The 27,393-nt window shown below is 45.8% G+C and overlaps 1 protein-coding gene and 1 long non-coding RNA gene across 7 annotated transcripts in view; both read right to left on the bottom strand.

Moving 5' to 3' along the window:
• Positions 1–4,645: 4,645 nt before the first annotated feature.
• On the bottom strand, positions 4,646–21,408 carry LOC141279473 (uncharacterized). The gene is made up of 3 exons (XR_012333735.1): positions 21,333–21,408; positions 19,682–19,756; positions 4,646–4,889 (listed from the first exon to the last, which is right to left on the bottom strand). It is a non-coding gene; the product is annotated as an uncharacterized lncRNA (long non-coding RNA).
• Positions 21,409–21,779: 371 nt separating this feature from the next.
• The window catches only part of ADCYAP1R1 (ADCYAP receptor type I), a 55,032-nt gene continuing 49,418 nt past the window's right edge, over positions 21,780–27,393 (bottom strand). For 4 of the 6 annotated variants that reach the window (XM_033863130.2, XM_073809799.1, XM_033863131.2 and 1 more), the window contains one exon: positions 21,780–26,575. In XM_033863130.2, the coding sequence (XP_033719021.1) occupies positions 26,387–26,575 (189 nt within the window). In that variant the 3' untranslated portion in view covers positions 21,780–26,386. The remainder of the gene's footprint in view (positions 26,576–27,393) is intronic. The other 2 variants (XM_073809801.1, XM_073809802.1) reach the window with 1 other exon arrangement.

Here is a 27,393-nt window from a genome sequence, read left to right as displayed (position 1 = left end):
CATAGATAACACCATCCAGAGCATCTCTAAAATGTTTTTATATTCAATGTAGGGATTTAGTCAAAATTTGTTGCTACATCAGGAAATAAAACGAAATGGTTTAAATCATGAGAAAAAAACAGATAGGGCTTCCCTGGTGGCGCAGTGGTTGAGAGTCCGCCTGCCGATGCAGGGGACATGGGTTCGTGCCCCAGTCCAGGAGGATCCCACGTGCCACGGAGCAGCTGGGCCCATGAGCCATGGCCGCTGAGCCTGCGCGTCCGGAGCCTGTGCTCCGTGACGGGAGAGGCCACAACAGTGAGAGGCCCGCATACCGCAAAACAAAAACAAAAACAAAACAAAACCAGATAGCAGACACAGAGCCACAATGTTTAGTCAATATTGATGACTCAATATTGGTTTTATAAGACACTGTCTTTAAAATAAGTGATTGCTGCTGTTCAAGAAATTAGGCAACAAGTTGGTAGGTTTGATTAGAGAACTGTAAACAGTACAATAGAAAAAAATAGAATCTTAATTTCAAAACCAAAATTAAAAACTCAAAAGATGTGTTAACAGCAACATATATATATATTACATATATATATATAATGTATATACATATCAATATAGAGAGAGCTCTGTATATCTATCAATCCACTGAGAGAGAGAGAAAATTAGTTAGCTGGGAATAGATCAGAAGAAAATATCAAAAGTAAAGGACAAAAAAGGAGGAGGATAGAGTAAGAGACATAAAAGACACAACAAAAATGTCTAATATGTATAATTGTACTCCAGGAGAGAATATAGAGAATCAGTGGGACTGAAGCAATATTTGAAGTGATACTAGACAGAAATTCTCTAAAACTGATGAAAGACATCAAGCCACAAGTTTGAGAAACACTATGAACCCCAAATAGGAAAATATAAAGAAAAAACACACCTACATTTATCACAGTAAAACTGCTAATACACACACACACACACACACACACACACACACACACAAAATGTATTGAAAGTAACTAGAGGGAAAGGAGGCATTTCCTTGAAAGAATCAAAATAAGAATTACAGCATACTTCTCAATGAAAATAATGGAATCTAGAAGACAATGTAATAGCATCTTCTAAGTACTTAAAGAAAACAACTGCTAAACTTGAATTCCTTCCCAGAAAAAAATATCCATCAAAAAATTTAAAAAGACATTTCAGAAAATGAAAAACTGGGAGAATTTGTTAACAGTAGATCTACAATAAATGAAATATCAAAGACATAAGGGAAATAATCCTAGAGTAATCATGGAAATGCAGAAAAGAATAAAGAGCAAAAGAAAGTTCAATATGAGGGTGAATCTAAAAATAAATATTGATTGTATAAAAATAATAATTGTTTAAAGGGATTAATAGGTATGTAAAACTAAAATACATGATAACAATTCTAGGGTCTTTGCATTAACAGAGAGTGGTTAAAATACTAATTTATGTTCCATTTTAATAAGTCAGCATTTGCAGATGACATGATAGCATGTAGAATATTTAAAATTTACAGATAATTTATAATGCTTGATAAGTAAGGTAACAAGTTTGTTTATGTAAAAATTAACTGTATGGGGCTTCCCTGGTGGCGCAGTGGTTGGGAGTCCGCCTGCCGATGCAGGGGACGCGGGTTCGTGCCCTGGTGCGGGAGGATCCCGTGTGCTGCGGGGCGGCTGGGCCCGTGGGCCGTGGCCGCTGAGCCTGCGCGTCCGGAGCCTGTGCTCCTCAGTGGGAGAGGCCGCAGAGGTGAGAGGTCCGCATACCGTAAAAAAAAAAAAAAAAAAAAAAATTAACCGTATTTCTTTAGGTAAGTAACAAAAATTAGAAAATAACATTTTTAAATATTATGTCATTTTCAAAAGTATCAAAAAGTTAAACACCAGAAATAAATGTAAGATGTCATCTCTTCACAGAAAACTGTAACATTTTACTGAAAAATATATTTTTAAAGAAATGGCTTAATATTACCATGTTTATGCTTTGGAAGACTTAATATTGTTGAAGGTGTCAGTTACCCCCAAATGGACCTACAGATGCAAAGGAATTTCAGTCAAAATCCTAGCCTATGTTTTTAAGGAAACTGACAAACTGATTCTAGAATTTATAAAAAAAATGTAAAAGGGGAAAATAAGCCAAGACAATCCTGGGGTTGGGGGGGCAGGGAGAACATTATTGAAAGACTTACACTACTAGATATCAAGATATATAATAAAATCACAACAATGTAATAATGGCGCACAGAGAGACAAATAGATCAATGGAATGAAACTGAAAGCCCAGACAGACACATACATGAACGCCTGATTTACGATAGCTGGTGATTGTGGTAGGCTGATAAAAATGGCTCCAGAAAGATAGCAAGTCATAATCCTTAGAACCTGTGAATGTTACCTTATATGATAAAGCTTTTTGCAGAGGTGATTAAAAACACTGAGATGACTATCCTGGATTATCCCGGCAGGCCCTAAATGCCATCACGAGTGTCCTTATAAGAAAGAGGCAAAGGGAGATTACACACACCCAGGAGAAGGTGATTTCAAGATGGAGGCAGAGATTGGAGTGATGTGGCTATAAACAGGCATGCTGGCAGCCACCAGAAGCTGGAAGAGGCAAAGAACAGATTCTCTCTTAGAACTTCTGGAGGGAGTACAGCCCTGCCAACACCTTGATTTCAGCCCAGTGATACTGATTTTGTATTTCTGGCTTCCAGAACTGTGAGAGAATAAATTTCTCTCGTCGTCTTAAGTCACCAAGTTTGTGGAAATGTATTATAGTAGCCACAGGAAACTAATACACTGACACTGTGGAACACTGGGGAAAGGAAGGATGGCCTTGTCAGTAAATGGTGCTTGGTCAACTGAATAGCCATATGGAAAAGCAGTGAACATTGGCTTTGACTTCATATTATACACAAGCATAAACTTGAGATGAATCAGAAACTTAAATGTAAATGATTTTTAAAGGAACATCAAAAAGATAACATAGGGAACACATTCACGAAAATGAGATAGACTAAGATTTCTTTAATAGAACCCCAAGAGTAACTAAGAGAATGTACACAGAGAAGAAGATTGGTAAGTTGGCCTACATTGACATTGAGGTTTATTCATCAAAAGATTACATTAAGAGAGTAAAATTGGAAGTCATATAGTGGGAGAAGATATGATCAACTACATATAACTCTCAAGAGATTTGTATCCAGAAAATATTTTGAAAACACCTCCAAATAAAAACAGAACGACTGTCAACTCAATAGAAAAATAGACAGGAGATTTGAGCAGGCATTTGAAAAAATATAATATCCAACTATACAACTAAACACATAAAAATATGCTTAATGTCATTATTTAACAGAGGAATGAATATTAAAACTATAATGAAATATACTGTTACCTACCCATGAGAATAACTAAACTTTTAAAGATCGACATACTAAGTGCTGGTGAGCAATTTTAAACTCCATATACTGCTGGTGGGACTGTTATGTTGTACAGCCAGCCACTTTGGAAAAGTGTTTGTCAGTATCTCCTAAAATTTGACATATACATACCTTATTATGTCCCTGCTGTCTGATATTTGGGGGATGACTCTTTCAATTTCTGTGTCCTCATCTGAAAAATACAAGGATATAAAACAAAAACAAAAAGATTCTTACTACATAGGGGTTGCTGGGTAGATGAAAGGTAAACATCTTTATGAAAAGCTTAGAGCAGTGCTTTGGTATGTAAGTTTAGTTTATCTGTTTTTTTGTGGGGGGGGGTTGTTTGTTTGTTTGTTTGTTTGCGGTACCCGGGCCTCTCACTGTTGTGGCCTCTCCCATTGCGGAGCGCAGGCTCAGCGGCCATGGTTCACGGGCCCAGCTGCTCCGCAGCATGTGGGATCTTCCCGGACGGGGGCATGAACCCATGTCCCCTGCATCGGCAGGCGGACTCTCAACCACTGCGCCACCAGGGAAGCCCTATCTGTTTATTTATTTAACAAAATGAATGAATATGATTACTTCTAGTTTATTTCGGAAGGATCATAGCATACCAATATTTTTTCTACATGAGACCTGGACAAGGCCTGGTTCGAACCAGTGACTGAAATTGTGCCTATTCATTCACTAAATATTTCCGAGGGTCCAAAGCTCCCATCAGCGGCTTTCAGTGACCCTGAGAATAAAGTCTGCAGTGGCGCCAATGGCTTCAAGAACTCTCCACTGGCCTTGAGGAGAGTCTAAACTCCTGAGTGCAACTTTGCAAACTCGGGCCTCTGGCTACATCTCCCCACCACTCCTTCTCACCATAATAAAACCCTTCAAGTGCCTCCGAAAAGCCATGTTCTCTCACCCCTCTGCTGCTTCCTCTGTCACAGGGTTTCTCAACCTCAGCACTATTGACATTTTGTGTGTGTGTGGTGGGGGGGTCCGATGGGTGATTCTTTGTTATGGGGACTGTCCTCTTCACTGTAGGATGTTTAGCAACATCCCTAGCCTCTACCCACTAGATGCCAGTACCACTTCCTCCTCCTTCCAGGATGTAACCACCAAAAATGTCTACAGACATTACCAAAAGTTTCCTATGGGGCAAAATCACCCCTAGCTTCCAGCTGGGAACCACTGTTCTCTTGTGAATGCTTTTACCCCCACTTGCCTGGCCAACTTCAACTCATCTTTAAGATTTCAGGTTAGATGTTACCGTTGAATCCCCAGTGTCAACACCACTGCTATATTCAAACACAGAGGTGATCAGACAAACAGCAGCATCGCTCAGTGCAGATGCAGAGGAATGGGAGGACCGAGGAAGTAGACGTGAAGTGAAGCACCACTGACTGGTAGCAGGTTGCACAGGAGGGTGAGAGCTCCGTAAGGAAACAGTATGACTCTGAAGTTCCTGCAACGATAGGGTTATGAGAGTGTAATATATCAGGAGGGAACTGGAAAGAGAGGATTGGGTGGGAGAGGATAAAAGGAAGGAAATAATGAGTTCGGTTTTTGAAACGATAGAGGCGCCTGTGGAAAAGCTCGCTGGGGATGCTCAAGAGAGGTGAGGGCTCAAGCATGAGAGCAGTGAGCAGTTGCAGTACCTTCTTTCTTACCCAGAGTTAAATCTGTGCCCTTAGAGGGGCCATCCAAAATTGGGTAGAACTCACAAATGCCCTCTCCCTCCCTACCACCCCATGCCACACACACACACACACACACACTTGTCTCCTCTGCCTTCAAAATCACACAAAAACTGCTTCTGGAAAAAAGCCCAATTTTTAAATGGGGTTGGGATGGGGTGAGAAGATGGAGAGAAAAGTGGGAGAATGACAGTGGCAGAGAGGGGAAGCTATCTTCAGACCCTGTCTTCGCTCTGGGAGGAAGGACCTACAGAGCTGGCTCAATAAAGCACTTTAGTCTGAACAGCTGGTGCTATCTAGTGGCTGATTCTTATAACTACTGCAGTGGAAGTGGAACTGATACCTGCTTTGAGGACCGTCAAAGGCAGCCAGAGGGAAGGAATGGGGGAGTTAGGGAATCAGGAGAGGAGAGCGGTAGTGATTGGAAAGGCAGACATGAGATGTTCTTCTGGGACCCAGGATTCATACACCCAGCTTGGAACAGGGTTCCTGAACTACATTCAGGCTGCCCATTGGCGGTCTTCCATCTGCAGTCTTCTGTCAACTTCTGGGAGGCTGGCTTGTCAGAGCCACATCATTGCCTTATAATCCTCCCCGGACCCCTGGTCCCTTTTCTTTGCCTGATCAGAAGATCTCATGTCTGGTTGATGTTGTCCCTTTCTGATGTTTTCTTCCTGATTATTAGCAGTCTTTATTACTGGTGCTTGGATATAGTATTTCTTGTTTGGATATCCAACAAGCTTTTAATTAGAGAAGCAACAGGAAGAGATATTAAGCTGTATTAATGCAACTGAAAACCCAGCACAGCTAAAAGAAAGATAATCTCATAGATAACAGTATTGTTGAAAATTATGGGCACAGCTTCCAGCAAATAACTAAATGGAAAATCCCAGAGAGGGTCAATTGTTGTTAGTTGATATTTGTAGCAAAGTACAGCACTTAATAATGTGGCTGTTTCTTATCCTTGTGGGAGGCAAATAACAAGAGTTGGGATTTCCACTTTACATCGTAACTCTGGTTCTTTTTTTTTTTTTTTTTTTGCGGTACGCGGGCCTCTCACTGTTGTGGCCTCTCCCATTGTGGAACACAGGCTCCGGACGCGCAGGCTCAGCGGCCATGGCTCATGGGCCCAGCCTTCCCGGACCGGGGCACGAACCCATGTCCCCTGCATCAGCAGGCAGACTCTCAACCACTGTGCCACCAGGGAAGCCCTCTGGTTCATTTTTAAGGGCCCCAGGTCCTGCAATAATGAGCATAATAAAAGTTTATCTTAGAAATAATCCTTTCACCATCAATTCCCAGAAAAAGGATCTCTAAGATGCTTTTCATCCCAAGGAATGTCACAAAAATGACCTTATATTAGGTCATCAGATAGACACTGAAATAGATTGTTTGCAAAAATTGTCACAATTATTCCCCTCCCTATATTTATTCCTTGAGTCTGGGCTGGCTTTGATTTGTTTTATCCCCCACAAAACACCGTGGAAGACACTTGCCAATTCTGAGCCTGGGCCTCACGAGGCTTTGTGTGCTTCAGCTCAATCTCTTAGAACCCTACCAGCTACAAAGCAAACAACTCCAGGCAGCCTGGTGGAGCTTGCAAGAACACACAGAGTAGAGACAACCATCCCAGCAAGACATGGTGACACATGGGAGGGACCAGCCAAGATGAGCAAAGCCATTCACAGATACCTGGGAGGGCCCAGTAAAAAACAGAAAACCACCCAGCTGATCCCAGCCCAAATCAGCAGTCTTCAGAATCATGGGCTGAATAAATGGTGATTGTTTTAAAACTCCTTTGGGGTGATCTGTGATATAGTAATAGCTAACTCTTATAAGCATTATGGCTAAATTACATCTTAGAAAATTTATATTTCCTGACTGAACAAGAAATCATGATGCCAAAAAGAAGAAATTTGAGGAATAGGTCAGATGGTATGAAGGAAGTTGGGCCTTCTCATGTTGCCTGTCTGAGGACTCCTGATTTCCCTCTGGAGTAATCCAACCCTTGCTGTAAGTAACCCTATGTAATCGTTAGTACATTCTAGTTAAGCAGAGAGAGGCAAAATTTTAATAAACTATAATTCTTGTTGTTCCCACACTTACCTAAATTGTTATTTATTTTATACCTAATTTAATGTAATAGTTGATTTTCCTTACTGTAGATTTATTTCTACTTCAATTTATATCATTGTCTACAATCAGACCAATTTCTGTTTTCATGTCTCTTTCAAGATATTGCTCCCCTGCTCAAAATTCTTCAAAATCTGCCTACTTCTTACTGCATAAAAATGCCTCTGAAAACAAAATTAGTGAAATAAATTTAAAAATTGATAAACTGGACTTTATAAAAATTTAAGTGATTGTTCTTTTAAAGATATTATTAAGACCCAAAGCAATCTACAGATTCAATGCAATCCCTACCAAATTACCAGTGGCATTTTTTTACAGAACTAGAATAAAAAATCTTAAAATTTGTATGGAGACACAAAAGAACCTGAAGAGCAAAAGCAATCTTGAGAAAAAAGAACAGAGCTGGAGGAATCAGACTCCTTGACTTCAGACTATACAAAACTACAAAACTACAGTAATCAAGACAATTTGGTACTGGCACAAAAACAGAAATATAGATCAATGGAACTGGATAGAAAGCCCAGACATAAACCCACACACCTATGGTTGACTTATCTATGACAAAGGAGGCAAGGATATACAATGGAGAAAAGACAGTCTCTTCAATAAGTGGTGCTGGGAAAACTGGACAGCTACATGTAAAAGAATAAAATTAGAACACTCTCTTACACCATACACAAAAATAAACTCAAAATGGATTTGAGACCTAAATGTAAGACTGGACACTATAAAACTCTTAGAGGAAAACATAGGAAGAACACTCTTTGACATAAATCACAGCAAGATCTTTTTTGATCCACCTCCTAGAGAAATGGAAATAAAAACAAAAATAAACAAATGGGACCTAATGAAACTTAAAAGCTTTTGCACAGCAAAGGAAACTATAAACAAGACAAAAAGACAACCCCCAGAATGGGAGAAAATATTTGCAAATGAATCAACGGACAAAGGATTAATTTCCAAAATATATAAACAGCTCAAGCAGCTCAATATTAAAGAAACAAACAACCCAATCAAAAAATGAGCAAAAAACCTAAATAGACATTTCTCCAGAGAAGACATACAGATGGCCAAGAAGAACATGAAAAGCTGCTCAACACCACTAATTATTAGAGAAATGCAAATCAAAACTACAATGAGGTATCACCTCACACCTGTTAGAATGGGCATCGTCAGAAAATCTACAAACAATAAATGCTGGAGAGGGTGTGGAGAAAAGGGGACCCTCTTGCACTGTTGGTGGGAATGTAAATTGATACAGCCACTATGGAGAATGGCATGGAGGTTCCTTAAAAAACTAAAACTAGAATTACCAGATGACCCAGCAATCCCACTACTGGGCATATACCCAGAGAAAACCATAATTCAAAAAGACACATGCACCCCAAGGTTCACTGCAGCACTATTTACAATAGCCAGGACATGGAAACAACCTAAATGTCTATCAACAGAGGAATGGATTAAGAAGATGTGGTACATGTATACAATGGAATATTACTCAGCCATAAAAAGGAATGAAATTGGGTCATTTATAGAGATGTGGATGGATACAGAGACTGTCATACAGAGTGAAGTAAGTCAGAAAGAGAAAAACAAATATCATATATTAATGCATATATGTGCTATCTAGAAAAATGGTACAGATGAACTGGTTTGCAAGGCAGAAGTAGAGACACAGATGTAGAGAACAAACGTATGGACACCAAAGGGGGAAAGCAGGGGTGTGGTTGGGATGAACTGGGAGATTGGGATTGACACATACACACTAATATGTATAAAACAGATAACTAATAAGAACCTGCTGTATAGCACAGGTAAATCCACTTCGTTGTACAGGAGAAACTAACACAACATTGTAAAACAACTATACCCCAATAGAAAAATTTTAAATTTTAAAAAATGATACTATTAAGAAAATAAGGACAAGCTACAGACTGGGAAAAATATTTGTGAATCACTTATCTGATGAAGGACTTGTATAAAGAATATATATATTTTAAAACTCTCACAAATCAATAGTAAGAAAACAAACAACCCAATTTCTAGAAAAAAGGATATAAACAGACATTTAACCAAAGGAAAGATATGAGTGGCAAATAAATACAGGAAAAGCTGTTCGTCAGAATAGTTCATTAGGGTAATGCAGATTAAAACTAAAGTGGATATCACTACACACATTAGAATGACAAAAATAAAACTAATACATGAAAAGATACATGCACCCATAGTAGCATTATTTACAATTGCCAAGATATGGAAGCAACCTAAGAGTCCAACAACAGATGAATGGATAAAGAAGATGTGATACACGCGCGTGCACACACACACACAGACACACACACACACAATGGAATACTACTCAGCTATAAAAAAATAAAATTTTGTCATTTGCAACAACGCGGATGGACGGACTTGGAGGGTATTATGCTCGGTGAAATAAATCAGACAGAGAAAGACAAATACTGTATGATATCACTTATATGTGGCATCTAAAAAATACAGCAGACTAGTGAATATAACCAAAAAAGAAACAGATACAGAACAAATTAGTGGTTACCAGGGGGAAAGGGGAGGGGTAGGGGATTAAGAGGTACAAACTATCATGTATAAAATAAGTTACAAGGATATATTGTACAACACAGAAAATATAGTCAATATCTTATGGAGCAAAACTTTTAAAATTTGTGAATCACTGTATTGTATACCTATAACATATAACATTGTACATCAACTATACTTCAGTTATACTTCAGTGGAGGGTAGAACTTGTACTAGAACAAGTCTAACCTTCAGAAGCAGAGGTCAAGAAAGTCACCACCTAGCTGACGCCTAGGATAGAGCAAGAGCCTGTTGCTGAGAGACAGGAACTGTAAGGTTGGGATGCTGATGTAAAGGCCACAATACAGCATGATGTGTGAAGTTGGAGAGCAGAACACAGATTTTCCAAGAATCAGGTTTTCAGTCAACATTTTAGAGAATCCCCAAACTAGCAAATGGGGGTCAGGGAATATTTATCCCCAAGAGCATCCCGTTTCTCAAAACAAGGCCAACAGGAAATGAGCTGCTGAAGCACAGCAGTACCTGGTAGGGGGAAATCCTCCTGAATCTTGCTTTCAAGTGTAGCCGTGGAAAACAAGGTATAAAGGAAATCCCTCCAGTGTGAAGCTTGAGCTCGGCCAGGTATGGTGAATGATGGGCTGGGGGAGAAAGAGAGCACAGAGGGCCACAAGGATCTGGGAGCGCCATTCTTTCCACAAGTAGCTAAGAACATGAGCTGCCTGCAATGTGCTTCTGTTCCCCACGGACAGCTAGTCTCAGCTGAGCCAGCCCAGCCCAAAGACCACCATCTCTGGAACCAAGTCTGGCCGTCTGAAACTGGGACTAATGGGAAGGCTGAGATGGGGTGGAAACCCCAGAGATCATCATGGGAAAGAACTTGTGTGATGAGCTCTAACAACCAAATGAGGAAAAGTTAGGGATGCTCAGAAAACATCCATGGCATTTGAAGGTGCTGGCCTGGAGGGTATCTGCATATCCAGCCCTTTGGGCGCCACTGTGCTGCTCTAAATCACAGGTCCTAGTGCCAACATCAGAGATAGAATCCTGGAGAGTCAGGCCATAGGAGCAACCATCCAACATGCGCTAATAAGAACAAATCAGCTTAACAGAATCAACTTCAAAAAATCAGCTCAACAGATTTTTAAAAGAAAGCTACTTTTAACCAAGTCAGTGTTGGGTGGTGTTAGGGGTTCTGAAGAAGTATGAAGAAGCATCCTTCTTCAGAAACACTTCGGTGCTTCTTAAGGAGGCTAAAACCAGCCTCTGTGGGCCACTTTGGAAATTTTAGGCGGTGGGGGGGAAGGGGGTTTGATTATCACAGCAATTGGAGTTGGGGTGCAACTGGTACTTACTGGGCAGGAGCCAGGGACAGTACATATCCTGCAATACACAGGGCAGGTGCACACTATAAAGAATTGTCCCACATTCTGCACGACTTTCCAACATCCTAACAGACCTTTTGCCTTCTGTTATGTAGGCAAAAAACATGTAGGTTTTTAATTAAAACCTGGGCCAATTGTAGGTTACATTTAAACCTGGACCAGGAACACAACTCCTGGTTATACTTAAACACAAAGTATTTGGAGCGTAGTTTCAAAATACATTGCATTTTCCCAGGAAGCCAACTGCTTTGTTAATCAAGGGAGGGTTAAATTTTCATGAAAAACTTTACTGAGATTTGTTCCTATTTTTAGATAATCACGTCAGTGACAACAGCACTGCCAGTTATGTTTGAGTCACTGGCATAGCTCTAAGAGTCTGCATTTGCAGCTGCTGTATTCCTAGTGCTAAGATGTATAGGGACAAGCATCTCCCTCTCTAGGTCTGCTAGCGTTGTCAGCTACTGAATAGATATCATTACAATTTAATGCCCGTTTCTTTCTCCATATTGCAGTTAGACCATCATATCACTTTTTTACATTAAATATATATGCATATTATATATAGGTATATGTATATAGGTATATACATATAGACACAAACACACACACGTATACTATGAATTTCATTTTAGGAGACTAAAATGGGTGCTTCAGTCATAATGAGCTACATTCCGTGGCAGAAATGAACAACCCTGGGTTAACCCCTGTGACTTCAAAACGGCCAAAGTTTATTTCCAATGTAATCCGCAGATCCATACTGTTCTTGGCTCCAGCAGAGGCAACAAGAACGTGACAAAGCTTAAAGGGCTCTTTAATGCTTCAATGGCAAAGTGGTCCAGCTCACTTCTGCCACAGTTCGTTGGCCAGTGCGTGTCACATGCCTATGCCTGACTTCAAGGACCTTGGGAGAATGCCATCCCAAGAAAGAGAAGGATCGGAATATTCAGCAAAGCCCTAACGACAATCCAAAGTGTTATGTAAAAGGAAGGTAGAACTTCATAGGATCGTTTGCTGCTGCGTTAGGAAGGTCCTATCCCATACAAACTGGAGAACAATAACTGGTTCTAAGGTCAGTCTGAATCACAGTGATCATGGGAACCTTTGCGGAGGAGGTGAGATTTGAAAGGTAGATGCCGTTTGGTTCTGAAAATAGAGGACATTTCAAAAGCAGGCCGGGAAGATGGGAGAACTGGAGAATGACATACATAGAGTGCCTACTATATACAGGCAAGAGTGGACACTGTGTACAAAGTTTCTATGCAGAAGCCATTTGCCCTAAGTCACACACTTTGGGATTCCAGTGCAGGCTTGGCTACCCCAAAAGCCCAGGGGTTTCTTTCAATTACCCAGGCAGCCACTGAGCAGGACAGCAGGCTGAGCAAAGGCACAGTGGCTGGAAACGGCATCAGGCTTGTCGAATGGAGAGAGGACTATGGCCTGGTCACTGGGGACCATGGAATTCACTCATTAACACAAATGTCACTGGTTAATTCTCATGCAACACGATTTGTTTGTGCCCTTGGGGCACAGGAAGATGAATAAAACACTCTCTGCCTGGGAGACATCACAGACCAGAAAGAAGAGGGGTTACCTTGGGAAGGCACATTGGATTAAAGGACAGTGTGGTTCTGGGATACTGGCATGGAGAACGGGACTTATAGCTGTGCAGGACAAGTCAAGCCTGAACTCCCAGGAAAGCCAACTTCTCCTTGTCCCCAGAACCATCTGTCAGGCAGCCGTAAGTACTCAATGCCAGCAATGGCAGGGACTTGCATTCTACCAGTTTACAGCATCCCCAGTTCTCTAGAGGGACTCTGCTCTGAATCCAGACTAAATGAAACTCTTCAATGCTTGAACTGTGGAAAGTCTGAAGAACGTTCCAAGATCCCAAATTCAGGCTTTGGAAGTGTCTGAAACATGTCTGGGGTCAATGCTCTGTTTTAAAATAACCATCCACAACCGGAACTCAGTGGGAATTGACACTGACTGAAATTTGAACCATTGGATGTAAAGAATTATAACAATTGGGAGAGAGGTTGGACTGAACTACCTGTTCCCATGGGTGAGTGTTTGTAGAATGGTAGGAAAGAGAACTGGTGACATTAACCAGTTACCATGCTTTATTTTCACTATAGCACTTATCTGAATTCATCTAATCGTCCATTATTTGTTTTCTTCTTTCTTTCCTTCTCCACCAGAATGCAAGTGCCCGTGAAAACAAGACTGTCATATTTGCCGCTGTGTCCCTGAGGCCTGGAAGAATGCCAGGATCATAGAAGGCACTTGTCAATAGGTGTCTGTAGGATGAATGAATATTTTCTAATGTGCTCAAATCTAAACTAACCTTCAAGGCATGCTTTCCCTGATCCTGAAACTAGACATCATCTTTCCTGGGCTTCTTGGATAGCACGTTTTTGTCTGGATTCCCAAGAAGTAGAGCCTGAAATGGAGATTCTTGAGCAAGGAACTTACGGAGGGGCTGCCCTTGGGAGAAACTGTAGAGGCGCGAGGAAAGCAGGGAGGGGCAGGGGAAGGAGTAGGCAAAAATGTCGTTTCAGCAGAATCAGCCTCCTCCCGACCCCGCAGGGGGCTCTGGAGTGTACAGGGCACCAGAGAGGCGGTCCCACCCGGAGGGCAGGGGGCGGGGGCCACATCGGTCAGTCTCCAGCCACAGGCAACCCCGGGTGGGAAGTGTGGAGAGGGGGTAGTGTTACCTCTCAGGCATCCCTCAGCAAGCGTCTGGAGAAGGGGCAGGTGTATGCTGTTAGCAGCCCACACCTGCAGCAACTGGACTGGCGAGGGAGCCCTGGGCGGCCACCAACAGCATCTGGGCACATCTCTCTGTTTGCCTTCTTTCAGCGTATTTATCAACTTCCCTACAAACAACAAGCTCCTTGAGACCAGCATCCTTATCTCTTTCACCTTCGTGTCCCCCAAAGCATGGGAGAGACGACATGGCAAACATCTCATTGAAAAAGTGAGGAAGGAATGAACAGATAAATGCAAACACTCATGTTTACAATTAAGCGTGAATATTCTTAGACACATATTCACTTCCTAAATGACACCAAACATATGTTTCTTACATTTATGTGACCTTCAGAAATAAATTTTCTGTATGATCAGGAAAACAGTGTAAGCGCGTTCTTCATCAACAGGAAATGCGGAGGATTAAACCCACGGCAAAATCTTCTCTAGGCCACATTCTTTCCACAGGCGATTTAAGATATAAGTTTTTCCACCCGATGTTAATTATATTAAATATCTTAACTTGCTCTTATCCCTCATTATCTCATTTATGAGTCACCGTATGGAAACAAGCCCGGTTAGCAGAACACTCCATTCTAGGGAGAGCTCCTGCGATCTCCAGGTTAGGGCCGGGCTCCCGGTGTTGATAACCAAGTGACCGACAGAGGGCAGTGCAGACCCATGCACCGATTTTTTGCCAAGACAAGTCAAGATGGGAGACTTTGCCCCTAGACATTTTGGTTGGAGGGAAGAATTGGCTCTTGGTTCCCGGGCTTTTTATATCTGCTGCTGCCTCACCTGCTTCAGGTTAAGTGACTGGTTGTGTCAGGACCTGTTTTCAGTTTTTCTCCGCTGGTGATGCAAATGAATGACGAGGCAGGACCACTCAGCAGGTCGTCTGCAGAGCCCATGAGGCCTGTCTTCTGCCCTCTGTGTGCTTCCCTGTTGTCTGCCCTGCAGGCCAGGGCCCAGCCTCAGGCCTTGGGTCACTGGGAGGCTTGGTGCAGCCTGGACGTCATGCAGGTCCACAGACCAGTTAGACCTCTCCTCAAACCTCAGTGTGTGGTTCCATTCAGGGATACGGCTCTGGCCAGTCCTGGGGTTCCAGTCAAAGCAATGGTTGCAGACGTTCTGGGGCCAGGGCTGGGTCTGACATTTCGATTGCTTGAGTGGGCCAAATACGGCAGCATTCCCTTAAATGTGCGTAAAGATAAAACCCATTCCATCTTCAACTCATCCCTTCCCCTGCATCCCTTTCACTCCAGCGAAAGGACTGCTTTCCGGCAAAGTTCCTTCCTGGGGGCAAATAAGGACTGAAAAAGGATGGGTTCCTTTTCCAGCAAGGCCTTTCCACCACCATCCCCACTGTTTCCAGGGCCTGGTTCTCACACCTGGCAGTGCCCTCTCCTTCCTTCAAGAGGCAGGGATGCAGACTGGACTCTCATGAGAGAACTCTCCATGGTTTCTACCAACACTGGGCCTGACCCAACCCATCCTGGAGGGAGAAAAGACTCCCAGCTGAGCCCCTCCCCTGAGCCAGCTGCCGGTTCTTTCCACCTAGCCCTTTTTGTGGCCTGGACTCAGCTCTAGAACCCTGGGGCAGGCTGGGACGAGCCCTGGATTTTGGTGAGAGAGGCTCGTGGTTCCTAAAGGTGCTAGGACCTGCCCCTAATAACCAGGGTTAGTAAGGACTGCAAAGTGACAAACCCCCTTTCGCGCCAGCTGCCCATCCTGCCACCACCAGGCGACTTTTAGGTCTCAAACCCCTGGGAGGTCTGGATGAGCCCTGGGCTCTCCTGTGGGGAGGCCACTGTGGTGCCTTCAAGCACTGCTGCCTGCCCTGTGGAGCCTGGGGTGAGGGGTGCCCCTTAAGAGACACCACTCCTCCCAGCCGGCCGCTGGTTTCTGTCCTAATCTGCGTAAGTCAGGAACAGTTTAGGGACATATGTGTTTGCCTATGTATTTTCTGCTTTCTTGATTAGAATGTATTCCCTGTAAGAAAAAAAAAAATTCTTATCCTTAACTCATAGTTTTACTGCCAGGTACCTAAAGAACGTAAAACCTAACAGAGGTACCATGAATATTTCTTGTATAAATGTTTAAAACTCAGTGTGCCTTCAGTACAGAATTTTATGAGACAACATCTAAGAGGCATTTAATCAGATCTGGGCTCTTGGAAAGCTTTTCAGAAGAAAGTGAAAAATGTCTTCACTGTAATTTCTCTGCTTCTAATGTTTTTTCTTTTCTCTCTTGTTTTTTTTTTCCCCCCCTCATTCATACTCAAGCTTAAGAGCAAATTCTCATGGAAAAGTTTACTTGCCAAACCTCTGCCCCAGCTAGAGCAGACAGCTCTAACAGTCAAGACACGATATGCTACAAGAGACTGAAAACTGAACACCGTCTCACATGCGGGGCACTGTTGAACAGACCATGAGCATTCTGGAGATCCAGCTAAGAGGAAGTTCTGTTGGAGATACATTTAGTTTGGGTTATGATTAAGTAGTGTACTATTGCTTCAGTATATAGTTAGATTATCACTACCCTATGTTCTACTCAGCATGACATACAAAGGCAGAGGGCCAGAGATCATATCATAACATGAAATGTCCTACAGTGTCCAGCGCTGTGAGTAATGGTGGAGAAACAAAGTTTGGCGTGTATGGAAACAGGCAGTAAGCTGTGAAGAAAATCTTCCAGTCAACAAACATGTAAAATTTTAAGTGGAGGATTCTGTTCTCATTGGTGCTGAGTCCAAACTATCAATAATAAAACACATATTTTGACCATGGGACTGAGTTCCATTTCCATTATCTGTCTAGAAAATGATATAAAAATTGTTACCCAATAAAGATAGAATCAAAAAATGTACCGCCAAAAAGTAGGTTAAAACTATCATAATACAAATGTTATGTTATTTTTCTGGATTTTGTAATATTTGATAGTTATCAACTTTTTTCATCCTAAAAAAATCCATTTTTACACCTAATTTTGAATATTAAATTTTTCATTTTTTATTAAAGAGGACCTCCGCCAAAATTATATGTTTCAGGCCCCATAAAACCTAGATCTGCCTTTGTTCACATCAGATAAATTGGCCACAATCTGCTCTCAAATAGGTACAGTGTCTTGGAACTAACTGTCTGTGGGGCTGGAGCCAAGTTCACTCAGCTCTCTTCATGGTACTTACTGCACCGGCCCCTGCCTGTGCCAGTGTCCCTGGAGATGAAGAGTCAGGATTACCAACTGAGATCATGTTTAATGCATAGGAATAGATGCTTCTGCTAATGGAAGGAGTGTCTAAAGAAAAGGGGGTTGAGGAGAAAACCACAGACAATTCCCAAGCATCAGGGAAATTCGAAAGATGTGAGCTCCAAAAGAATATCAACTCAAGGAAAGCACTGACTGCCAAGCCATGCCCAAGTCTAGATCAAGGGCAGAGAGGAGGGACCTGGGGTGAGAGAGGAAAGGCAGTGAAAATATAATTGACTGAGGTAGGGGCTATCTGGAAGGCAAAGAGAGAGGAGAGTGACTGAGCGGGGTGGCCTGGGAGAAAGCCCTGAGCGCGCCAGAACAAAGATGCTTCCCGTTGAGCTGGCTGGGGAGAAGCCAGCTAAAGCTGGGGCTTCACTCCCAGACCCCATGAGAGTCTATGTGAATTGGAACAGATGTAAATGATGGTTTTATACAAGTCTTCCGGCACTCACGAGTGTAGACGGCTATCGGAAGATGGTTTGGGTTTGCTTTTGTTTCTGCTTTGAAATGGGCACTCAGTTTCTTTGAAAGTTGGGGTTGTTTGCAGAGTGAGAGGAGGTCAGTGTTCAGCCTGCTTGAATGAATTTCATCCGGCTTCACTGGCTAAGACGGAGGCCCTCTAAGGATTTAGATTCTGCTGTGCAGCCTATGATCTAGCAGGCAATGGACTCTTAGGAGCCAGTTAATTTCTGTGAGAAATGCTCAAAAAAGGACCATACCAGGACCAGGGTGCGGTGTGTTTGCTTTTTTACCAAAACACATGGGTGGTGCCAGGAGGTGACTGTGGGTGAGAGCAGGCTGTCACCCTCTCTTGCCCCACATATCCATCATTGACCCACATCTCTTCCAAATTATCTAAGTCAAAAGCAGTGCGCCAGCTCAGCCAGCGAAGCTTCAGACTTTCTTTCCCTTTGTTGTGCATTGAATTGTGCCCCTACCCGCAAAAAGACACACTGAAGTCCTAACTCTAGGTACCTATCAATGTGACCTTATTTGGAAAAAGGGGTTTTGAAGATGTAATAGGCTAACATGAGGTCGTACTGGATTCGGCTGGGTCCTAACTGCTTTATTTTCTTCATAACATTTTCCTCTATCTGAAACCAGCGCATTTCTTTTCTTCTGTACTTGGGATGTAAGCTCCTGAGAGCAGGGCCCTTATCACCGGTGCTCACCAGGGACAGAACAGTTTCTGGCACATAGTAGGTACTCAAGAAATAATCATTAAATGAAGAGTCAGATGCGCAACAAGCATTTGGTGAATCAATAAATGAAAGGTACAAACCCTATTGCCACCATCCTCCTTCTAAAAGGATTTACACCCCAAGCCTGTCCTTTACAGAAACAGAGGAAATGACAATTTCAAGAAAAACTATCTCCATATGAACATATACAATACCACATCTTAAAAGTTAGAAGAGCTCTTGGTGGCTGAGTTTCACACGTGGAATCCTTAATCTTGCATCCACGACAGGGAAAAAAGGCCATCTCTAAGATCAGATCAGAAGAATGGCTGTGACAGGCATCCAGCAGGGGGCAGCCTAAGATAGTTGGGAGGCTTAGAAGCACCTAAGTTGGGTTCACTTGAGGACAACTGACAAAAATTAAAAGACCAAAAAAAAAAAAAAGTGAACTACATCACCACTCTGATGATCCCCCAAATTAAAAAGACATTAAATAATGTAGCAGCTGCGAGGGAGCAGAATCCACTCAGGAAATGCAGTCATGAGAGTGCAAGAAAGATGTAGGAAACCGGAACTGAGGCAAACATGCCCTCACACCTCACACCTCACACCAGAGTAGGTCCCTGTGGGTGGACATAAGCAGCTCCCTCAATTCTGACTGGGGACCATCTCGAGTTATTCTTTGGTCCAGGTTGGAGACTGCATCCCCCAGTCTGTTTCCAGTTGTAGAGTGGGACATCAGTAGGATCAGTTAGCCTCTGGGTTTTCACAAGTGTGGATGAGCTTAGTGACCGTCAGCTAAACCCTGAAAGATGTGGGGTTTTGAGACTATGGCACAAACTACCGTTTGCCCGCCAGTATCCATCCTCCCTTCTATTTTTACTAGGGGTGCATAACATCACCTGCCTTGAAGTGTAGCCTTGTGATTAACCGTTGGCCAATGAGATGTAAGCAGATCTGAGGCTTCTTCTAAAAAGAAAATTAAAAGACTAGGGGGGAGCTTTTGCCTTCTCTCACTTTCCCCTGAGTCTGGTGACATTCACACCTCTGGGAGCCATTCTGGGACCACGCGGTGACCCTGAGAAAGGAAGTCACGTGCTAAGGATGGAGGAGCAGAAACGGAGAAGCCTGAGTCCTTAGAGGGACCATACGGCCACCATACCAATTCTGGAGTGCCTACCTCTGGACTTCTTCAATGTGAGAAAAATTAACTTCTGTCTTCTTTAAGTCACTGTTCATTGGGGTTTTTCTTTTATAGCCCACTGAAATGGATCCTAGTTGATTCAGAGATGGTCTTCTACTTACTCTGATTGAAAATAAATGACATCCATGGGCTGCTTTTCTCCTGGAACTTTCTGCTTCCTGTCCCTAAACAGTGGCCTGGGAAGAAAAGTCAATTAAAGTTCACGTTGCTGATGTCCCTGCTTGTCCTCCCTACGCCGGGAAGTTAATCATTGTCAAGCCTCAAGGTTCCCCAAAAGGGACTGTGATGCCCAGCCGGTGTCCTTGGGTAGAAAGTCTAGAACAATGGTTCCTAAAGCATTGTCTGCAGATCAAGAGCAGCGGTACCTAGAAACTTCTTAGAATTGCAGATTAGCATGCCTTACCTCAGACCTGCATCAGAAGTTCTGAGGGTGGGCCCAGCAAGCTGTATTGTATCCAGCCCTCAGATGATTCTGAGGCATGCTAAAGTCTAAGAACCACTGGGTACCCAAGAGGAATTGCTCACACCACCCGGAGCAAAGAGCGTCATCAGAAATAACCAAGGTTGAAGGCATTCTTTTATGGGGCTTGGGACAAAAGAGAGCTGGAAGAGTTGACTAGTTGGGAGGAATGGATAGAGGAGACAGGATTTAACAGGCGCTCATCTGAACTAAGTCTTTGGTTGGTCTTCACAGTTGCCAAGAAATTCAAGACTGAGATGGAATTCAAGGCTTTCCATTTACTTTTGGTTCTCTTTGCTTGTTGAGTGTGACCTCTCTCTGCGAGTGAAACATATAGAACCTCAATATATCATGGTCACACCAGTAAGAATATTTTTCTAAGCACTAGGGAAGTCATCTTTGTGAGCAGTCGGCATAGTCTGACACACAAGGAGACTGATTTTCAACCTTCAAGGGTAGGTTCCATTTTGGAAGCAGCTCAAGATATCTGCCAGGTAAGTCATATGACATAGCCTGATAATTTCCCTTAGGAGCGGAAGAAGAGGTGGACCTGGAGAGGAAAGAGCAGGGGTGATCTCAGGCAGCCTCCCAGCTGGGGAGCACCCGCACCGGATACCTAGGAGCTTTCGGCGAGTGGTCTAGCTGCCTGTAGGGATCCCGTGCAATTGGGCTGGGATTCATCTTTCCGTTGATTTGACTTCCCCAGAGTGGCCCACCCGAACACCGAAGGGAGCTGGCTCTGCAACTGCTGTAGACCTCAGGCCTGCAGTGGTAGGCATTTATTTCAGGACTTTGTAACCCTAATGTTCAATCTAGAAATTCTCCAGATGTAGGAGCCTGACCTCCCCAAGGTTAAATTTCCAGCCTCATTGCAGCTAGAACACAATCTGATGGACTCACGTGAGACTTTGATTCAGAAGTGAGCAAGTGGAAGAAAGCGGCTGCACGTGGAATTGGGCTTGCTGGTGACAAAGACAGCCAAGCTATTTGCTTTCAAAAGTGGTTAATTGTGAGGTTGAGTCCCTGGCACAGAAGAGACATCCCTGAACTGGTAGCAGCAGCAGCCAACAGCTTTGCCTCAGTTCCATGACATGATAAGGCTTGAGACACCTTTTCTGGTTTCTCCAGCCTCAAAAGAATTCTACGAGCTGCCTAATATCCTCTTTTCTAAACTTACTTTCTGATTCATCAGCCAAAATGATCTTCTATAGCTAGCAACTAAAAATTCTAATATAAATATGGGCATTGGAAGTTGTGGAAAATCAATAGAACCTCAAGGAAATGGGGGTTACCTGGAATTGGTTATCTGGTCTGGCAGGGGCTGATGACTCGGAATGTCCAGAAGAATTAGGGGAGCCTGTGGTTACCTGTGGAATAAAATGCTCGCTGCAGGCAGGCTTTGGGGATAGCCAGTGGCCACTCTCATAAAACAATATAAAGGCCATGAAGCAACAAAGACTATGAGGTGAGCTGCTTCCATTTCTAGGAACCCAGAACATCCAAGTGACCTCGATTCCACTCAGGTTGCATGATCCTTGCAGGTCCTTTTGAGGTCAGGACTTTACTCTTCCAAGTCCATTCTAAGGTCACTCAGGCCCATTCTCATACCTTTCCCTTGGACTCGAAAAGGCTACAGGACCTTATAGACTGGATTACTCTGGGGGATCAGATTTCCTCCCCTTCCACCTCCTCTCCTCCCTGCCCTCCACTTCTGCCAAGTTACAGCCACCAGGAAAAAATGATAAGACATTTATTGAATCATCTATAGCAGTTTGACATTCTTAAAATCCCGGACAAGGTTGTGAGCACAGCGGTAGCAGTGAGGTCTGTGGGGCTTATCTTTATTGTGAGAGATGAGACCCAGGTGGGCCCGGCTCCCACAGTGAGCCTGGACCACGTCTGGGATGCCAGGGGCGTCCCCACTCCAGCCCTCACAGGGGCAAAGCTACAGAAGACAGACATAAGACAAGACACACATGGCCAAGCACAGACACATCCCAGGACATTGAGTTCAGGAAAAGGAGAAAAATGAGCACACAGCCCTTGAGGGATGTCCCAGATTCTTGAAGGATTCCCATGGGGGTGGCATGGAAACACTAACATCACCCACATGGAAGTCTCCTCATTCTATCCGAAGAACAAACGCCCAACTAATGGGAATTCTGTGTCCATCAGCGCCCACTGGCCTCCCCCTCCACCCCCCAGTGCTGGTGGTTTTGCAAATGGGGCAAAGGTTAACCCAGGAGGGCTCAAAGCAGTTGACAAACAACATGGGGTCCCCCTTTCAGAGGTCTTCACCCCACTAAACAGCTCACACCTGTGTAGTTTCCAAAGCCCTTCCATATGCAAGGGCATCTCACCTCAACCTTGCCCCTGACCCATGGGCCAGACTGAAAATCATGTCCACCCATTTCTCAGATTAGGAAGCAGAGGCCCAGAGAGTGCCTGTGCCTTGGAGCACAGAGCAGGTGGTCAGGTGAGGCTAGAACGCAGGTCTCCCCTCACCACACCGACTCCACTGTCCCTCCTGCAGTCTGGCGTCCCGACAACCTCCGTAACCGGAGCCCTTCTCCTGCGCAAGGCTGAATATTTTCTGGTCGGAAGCTTTACTGGATGTCTTGTTCTGGCTCACGTGCAGGGGGGCACATATTGGCAGGCCATTTCCCCATTCAGGTTTGTAAAGCATCCTGGGTCGCCAGATGGTGCAGGCACTGTGCTAAGCCCACCTGTCTGCGTCTTCTCATCAGCCCGATGGGGAGGTTTGACCTGCAGATCTCCAAGTTTCCTCCCAGCTCTAGTACTTTGTGAGTTTCCCCAAAGATACATGAAGGAGTCCAGGCCAAACAACAGGTCAGTGGCAAAACTGGAAGACGCCCAGGTCCCCTGCTCCCTGCTCAGGGCTCTTCCAGAGGCATCCACGGTCACTGGGCCCAAGTAGGAATTTATGATGACAAAGCACTCCCTGCTTTCACTCTGAAGTGGCCTTGAGTGGATCAAGGGTACTCACAGAATTACAAAGAAGCCTCTTGTAGCTTTCCTTCCGGGAAGGGAGAGGGTCAGATGAAGGAGGTGGGTGATAACGGACTTGAGGGTACTTCAAGGCTCGGGCCCCAGCTCCAGCTCTCTGGCCCTATGCCCTAGAGAAGCCGGTTCAGGGAGGGGTGTGGGTTAGAGAAGGAATCACTGCAGGCCCCTGGATATGTCAAGGAGGGTCACGGAGCTGCCCACTGAGACAGAGAACATGGCCTGGCCTCAGGCATGGTGGGAAGTCATGAAGTCTGTCGTGCTGGGGACCGCCAGAGAGCCCCTGAACCCCGATTCCCACACTCTGACCCCTCACGGTTTCCCTGACAGGCTCAGCATCTTTGACTTGGAGTCCCATTTCCCCCAGGGCTAGAGTCTCTCTCTTGATACTGCTTGACAGCACAGTCATGACAGAGGATGAGAGATTTCTTCATCCCAAGGAACACTCTGCCTCCCCTGGGTGAGTTCTGTCCCTTAGGATTGCACAGCACAAAAACAACCCCTTTCTAGAGACACGGAGTCAGATAACTCTGCTCCTCTCCAGCCCAACCGTTCCCAAGGCCCTTCGGCCCCTCCTCACTCAGCATGATTTCCTACCTGTTCCTGGTCCAGGTGAATACTGCAATCCTTGCCTGGAGCCCATTCCCAGGAGATGGCTGATGTCTAGACGAGAATCTCCGAGATACAGTGGGCTATAAAAGCTAGCTAGTCTTATTGCCCATTTTACAGGTTTGAAAAAGCAGGTCAGAGAGGGAAGGGTGGTACCCAGACCTTATACTGTCCCCCCACTGCCTGTGACCCTGAAGAACAGCTGCCTGACCTCCTGGAGCATTCAAAATACATCGGGCGCATCTGCTCACAAGGCTGGCAATAATTTGTTCAGAGACAAAAAGCAACCAACAGGAACCTGGAACCTCTACGAGGATGCAGGCCCACAGCTCAGGGGGCAGCACGGCATGGGGATTCGGGGTAGATTTTGCTTTTGCTATTTTGTGATGATATATGTATAAGATCAAACCCTCTTCTTCCACAGTGAAGCAGACCTGCTGGTGGGGGCGAGGATGAAGAAACAGGGTCCAAACTCAGGGTACCGCTCCTAGGATCTGGGGGTAGCCATTGCCCACCCAGACGTGGCACCCTGCCCCAGCCGGGACACAGCTGGGTCTGCATATCATGCCCTGTCCAGCTGCCCCTGGCCTGAGCCTTCCCTCTCACTGTGGTGTCCAAATGTAAGAGACAGATGTCCCATTTCTAAGAAAGGGAGAGTACACAGCATCCAACCTCCCTCCACTCATACACAAACACAGACGTTTCAGAACCGCAGACGATACACATAACAATGGTGCCCTTTTACCCGCCCTGGCTTTGAACTGGAGAATTACTGAAGCACAGAGCCTGGAGAAGCACTAGAAGTCGCCTCATGTCATGAATGGGGAAACTGAGGCCCAGAACAGGGATCACTGTGTCCACTATCTCAGCAGTCTGAGCCCAGCTGGGGCAGACTGTGTGTCTCCGGACACCCCCTCAGGTAACACACGTGGCTCCCAGACAGAGGGAAGGGGATCATGAGGCAGGTAGGTGTAGGGTGGGAAGGCCGCCACACACTCCATGGCCAGCCTGAGTCGCCGTGTGTGCCTGGAGCAGGGAAAGCAGGCCCTGCCCTCCTCTGGCTTAGCCAAGACCCAGGGTCCACAGTGCTTCCCTGGACATGGAGCTTATCTGTAAACCAAGCACTAGGCCCTTCTCCAGCCTCTTCGAAGGCCTCTCCAGGAACACGTCCCTTCGTCCCCTGGGCCTCTTCCTCTCTATAAAACCAAGCAAAGCAACATTCCCCATCCTCCCAAACTCTCCACGTGTTCCAGAACGTGCCCGTCAAACAAGCCCACACACACACTTGGACAGAAACACCACAAGCTGACACAAACGAGGGGGGCCCCGCACAGGGGCCACTGCATTCTAGCACTTTCCTCCACCTGTCCTGAACCTGGTTCTGCCCCAGTTTAAATTCTTAGGGTGTGGTCTGGTAACTGGTGGCTGGGCAGCCACTCCTCCCATCAGCAGCCCCTGCTAACAAGCATGGCAGGCGTGGCTTCCCCTCCCAAACCCTACGACACCCCGGCATCCGTGCTGACTCCATGTCTAAAGCGCACAGAGGGAAATCTTTGCAGAGGTCTCCAATTTCATTAGCTGAGCCCAAGCCAGGGAAAGCTGGTGACGGAGGCTCCTCGTGGTCCGGGGCGGTGGGGGGGCGATGAAGGGGAGCCCTGGGCCCTGGGCACGTGGAGGTGTAAGGTGCTTCGCGATTCACTGATATCACAGAAAGGTGGCTGGTTCATCCCAGTCATAGCTTTGACTTCGAGGGGGAGGGGGAGGGCTTAGGGGCTCTATATGGTGAGCGTAGTTGGGGAAGAGTTTCTCTGAGGCATCCATCTCTCAATGTTCTGCAACTGATGCCTGGGGACAGGAGGCACAGAAGGGAAGCTACCAGATGAACCCCCGCCTACCTTGAGTCAGGGGTAAACTAATGGAGGTGGTGAAGGTCTTCTTCCATGGGTCCCTCCAAACTCTTTCCATCTCCATTCCAATCACATCCACTTTTCTGGCTCCTGGCAACTTTTCTTGGGCCAAATGAAAAGCACCAGAACTTTCTCTGGCCTTAGCCCCACATCCAAACTGAAGACTCTGACTGGAAGAGCCCTGGAGCTTTCCCACTGTCTGATACCCAGGAACTGGGCACCTGGATACCAAGATGTTGGGTGAGCATGGGTCTCGCCTGCACCGAAAAGCACTCCACGCTGGACCTCTGGCAGCCTCGGGGACTGGGCCAGGCCTGAAAAGAGCCACGGGGTGGCGAGCAGACTCAAAGAGTCCATACCGAGAGTCAGACACTGCAGGGGGGCTGTCAGGCAGGGCCCACCCCGAATCCACCAAAGCAAGGTCACCAGCCTCAGCTCACAAGGCCTCCCACACAGGGTCAGGCGATCACTGAGGCTGGTGGGGACAGGGTCTGGTGGAGCTGGGGACCTGCCTGAGGTGAGCAGGGACACAAGGTAGAGGGGGAGGGATGGGACGACTTTCCCAAAATTAAGGAGTATTTACATGTCTGGGGTCAACGCCCAGGGGCCCACGGTGGGCGGGGCCAGCGCCAAAACGGGGAGGGGAAATACCCGTCTGCGCCCTGCATCCTTCTCCCACCTCGGGGAGCTGGGCTCCCAGCCCAGGGCCAGCCCGAAGGGAGAGAAGAGGCACAGCACGCGTGGGCCGGCGCCCACCCACCCGAGCCCCAGCCGCTGTTCCGAGGAGAGGAGGGGGCAGGGTGGGCTCAGGTGGCCAGGTTGTCGGCTGGGAGGCCAGACATGCGGATCTGGGAGCTGCTTTTGCTCAGGATGGAGAGCTGGGTGCCCCCGTTCACCCCGCTGCTGGCCAGGGACGGGTGCCGGTGCTTGAAGTCCATGGTGAAGTAGCGGTTCACCTTCCAGCTCCGCCACTTCCGCTTGATCTCCGCCTGCACCTGCGGGGGGCAACTCGGGCGGTCACTTCTGGGCAGACACCCTCCCACACCTCACCTGCCCGCCTGCCGGCCCTGGGGCCCCTCCCAGGCGGGCACTCCCATTAACGGTGGCTGCAGATGAAGATCGCCTGGAGCGCTTTAAAAACCCAGATGCCCAGACCATATCCAAATCTCTGGGGTGGGGCACCCATATGTTTTAAAGCTTCCCAGGGGATTCCAATACGCCGTTAGGGTTGAGGATCGCTAAATAAAGCACGCTTCTGGGCCAAGACCCCCATGTTGCTCTTAGCATGGTGCGCGCAGGGCATGCCCAGTTTCAGCGCCCACATACCCACCCCCTTCGCCAGCACTTCTGTGCGGTGCTGGCACCCTCCACCTCCAGTTCCGGCTCCCACTTCCACCGTCGGTCCTGACAAGCTGCTTGTACTCCGACTTCTTGTGTCTCCCAGCCACTCCCTGCAGGGCCCCGTCTGCCTCTCAATATCTACCCTTATCTGACCCTTCGGTAGGTGGTCTGAGCTAATCTTCTTATTTCTCAGACGCAAAAAGAGGAGGAAGCCTGCCACGGTCACCCAGCCAAGGCCCAAGCACTTGGTGCAATGACTTCTGCCCGCTCTCCAAAGCCATCCACCCATTCAGCCCCCATCCCCATCTCAGCATCTCTGTTCTGCACTCTGCTCAAAACCCTCACCCTAACAGGCCTGGAAATGGAGCATTACTAGAAGGTTCCAAGCCGCTCCCCAGGGTCCCTCAAGTCCCGCTCTTACAGGGGATGGGTTTGGGCAGGCAGGCCGGCCTGCTGGGGGCAGGGCTGAACT

This window comes from Tursiops truncatus, chromosome 9 (assembly GCF_011762595.2).
Source record: "Tursiops truncatus isolate mTurTru1 chromosome 9, mTurTru1.mat.Y, whole genome shotgun sequence".
In the NCBI taxonomy this organism is placed as follows: domain Eukaryota; kingdom Metazoa; phylum Chordata; class Mammalia; order Artiodactyla; family Delphinidae; genus Tursiops; species Tursiops truncatus.
Note: the sequence above shows the minus strand (reverse complement) of the source record. Positions and strands in the feature narration are given on the sequence as shown.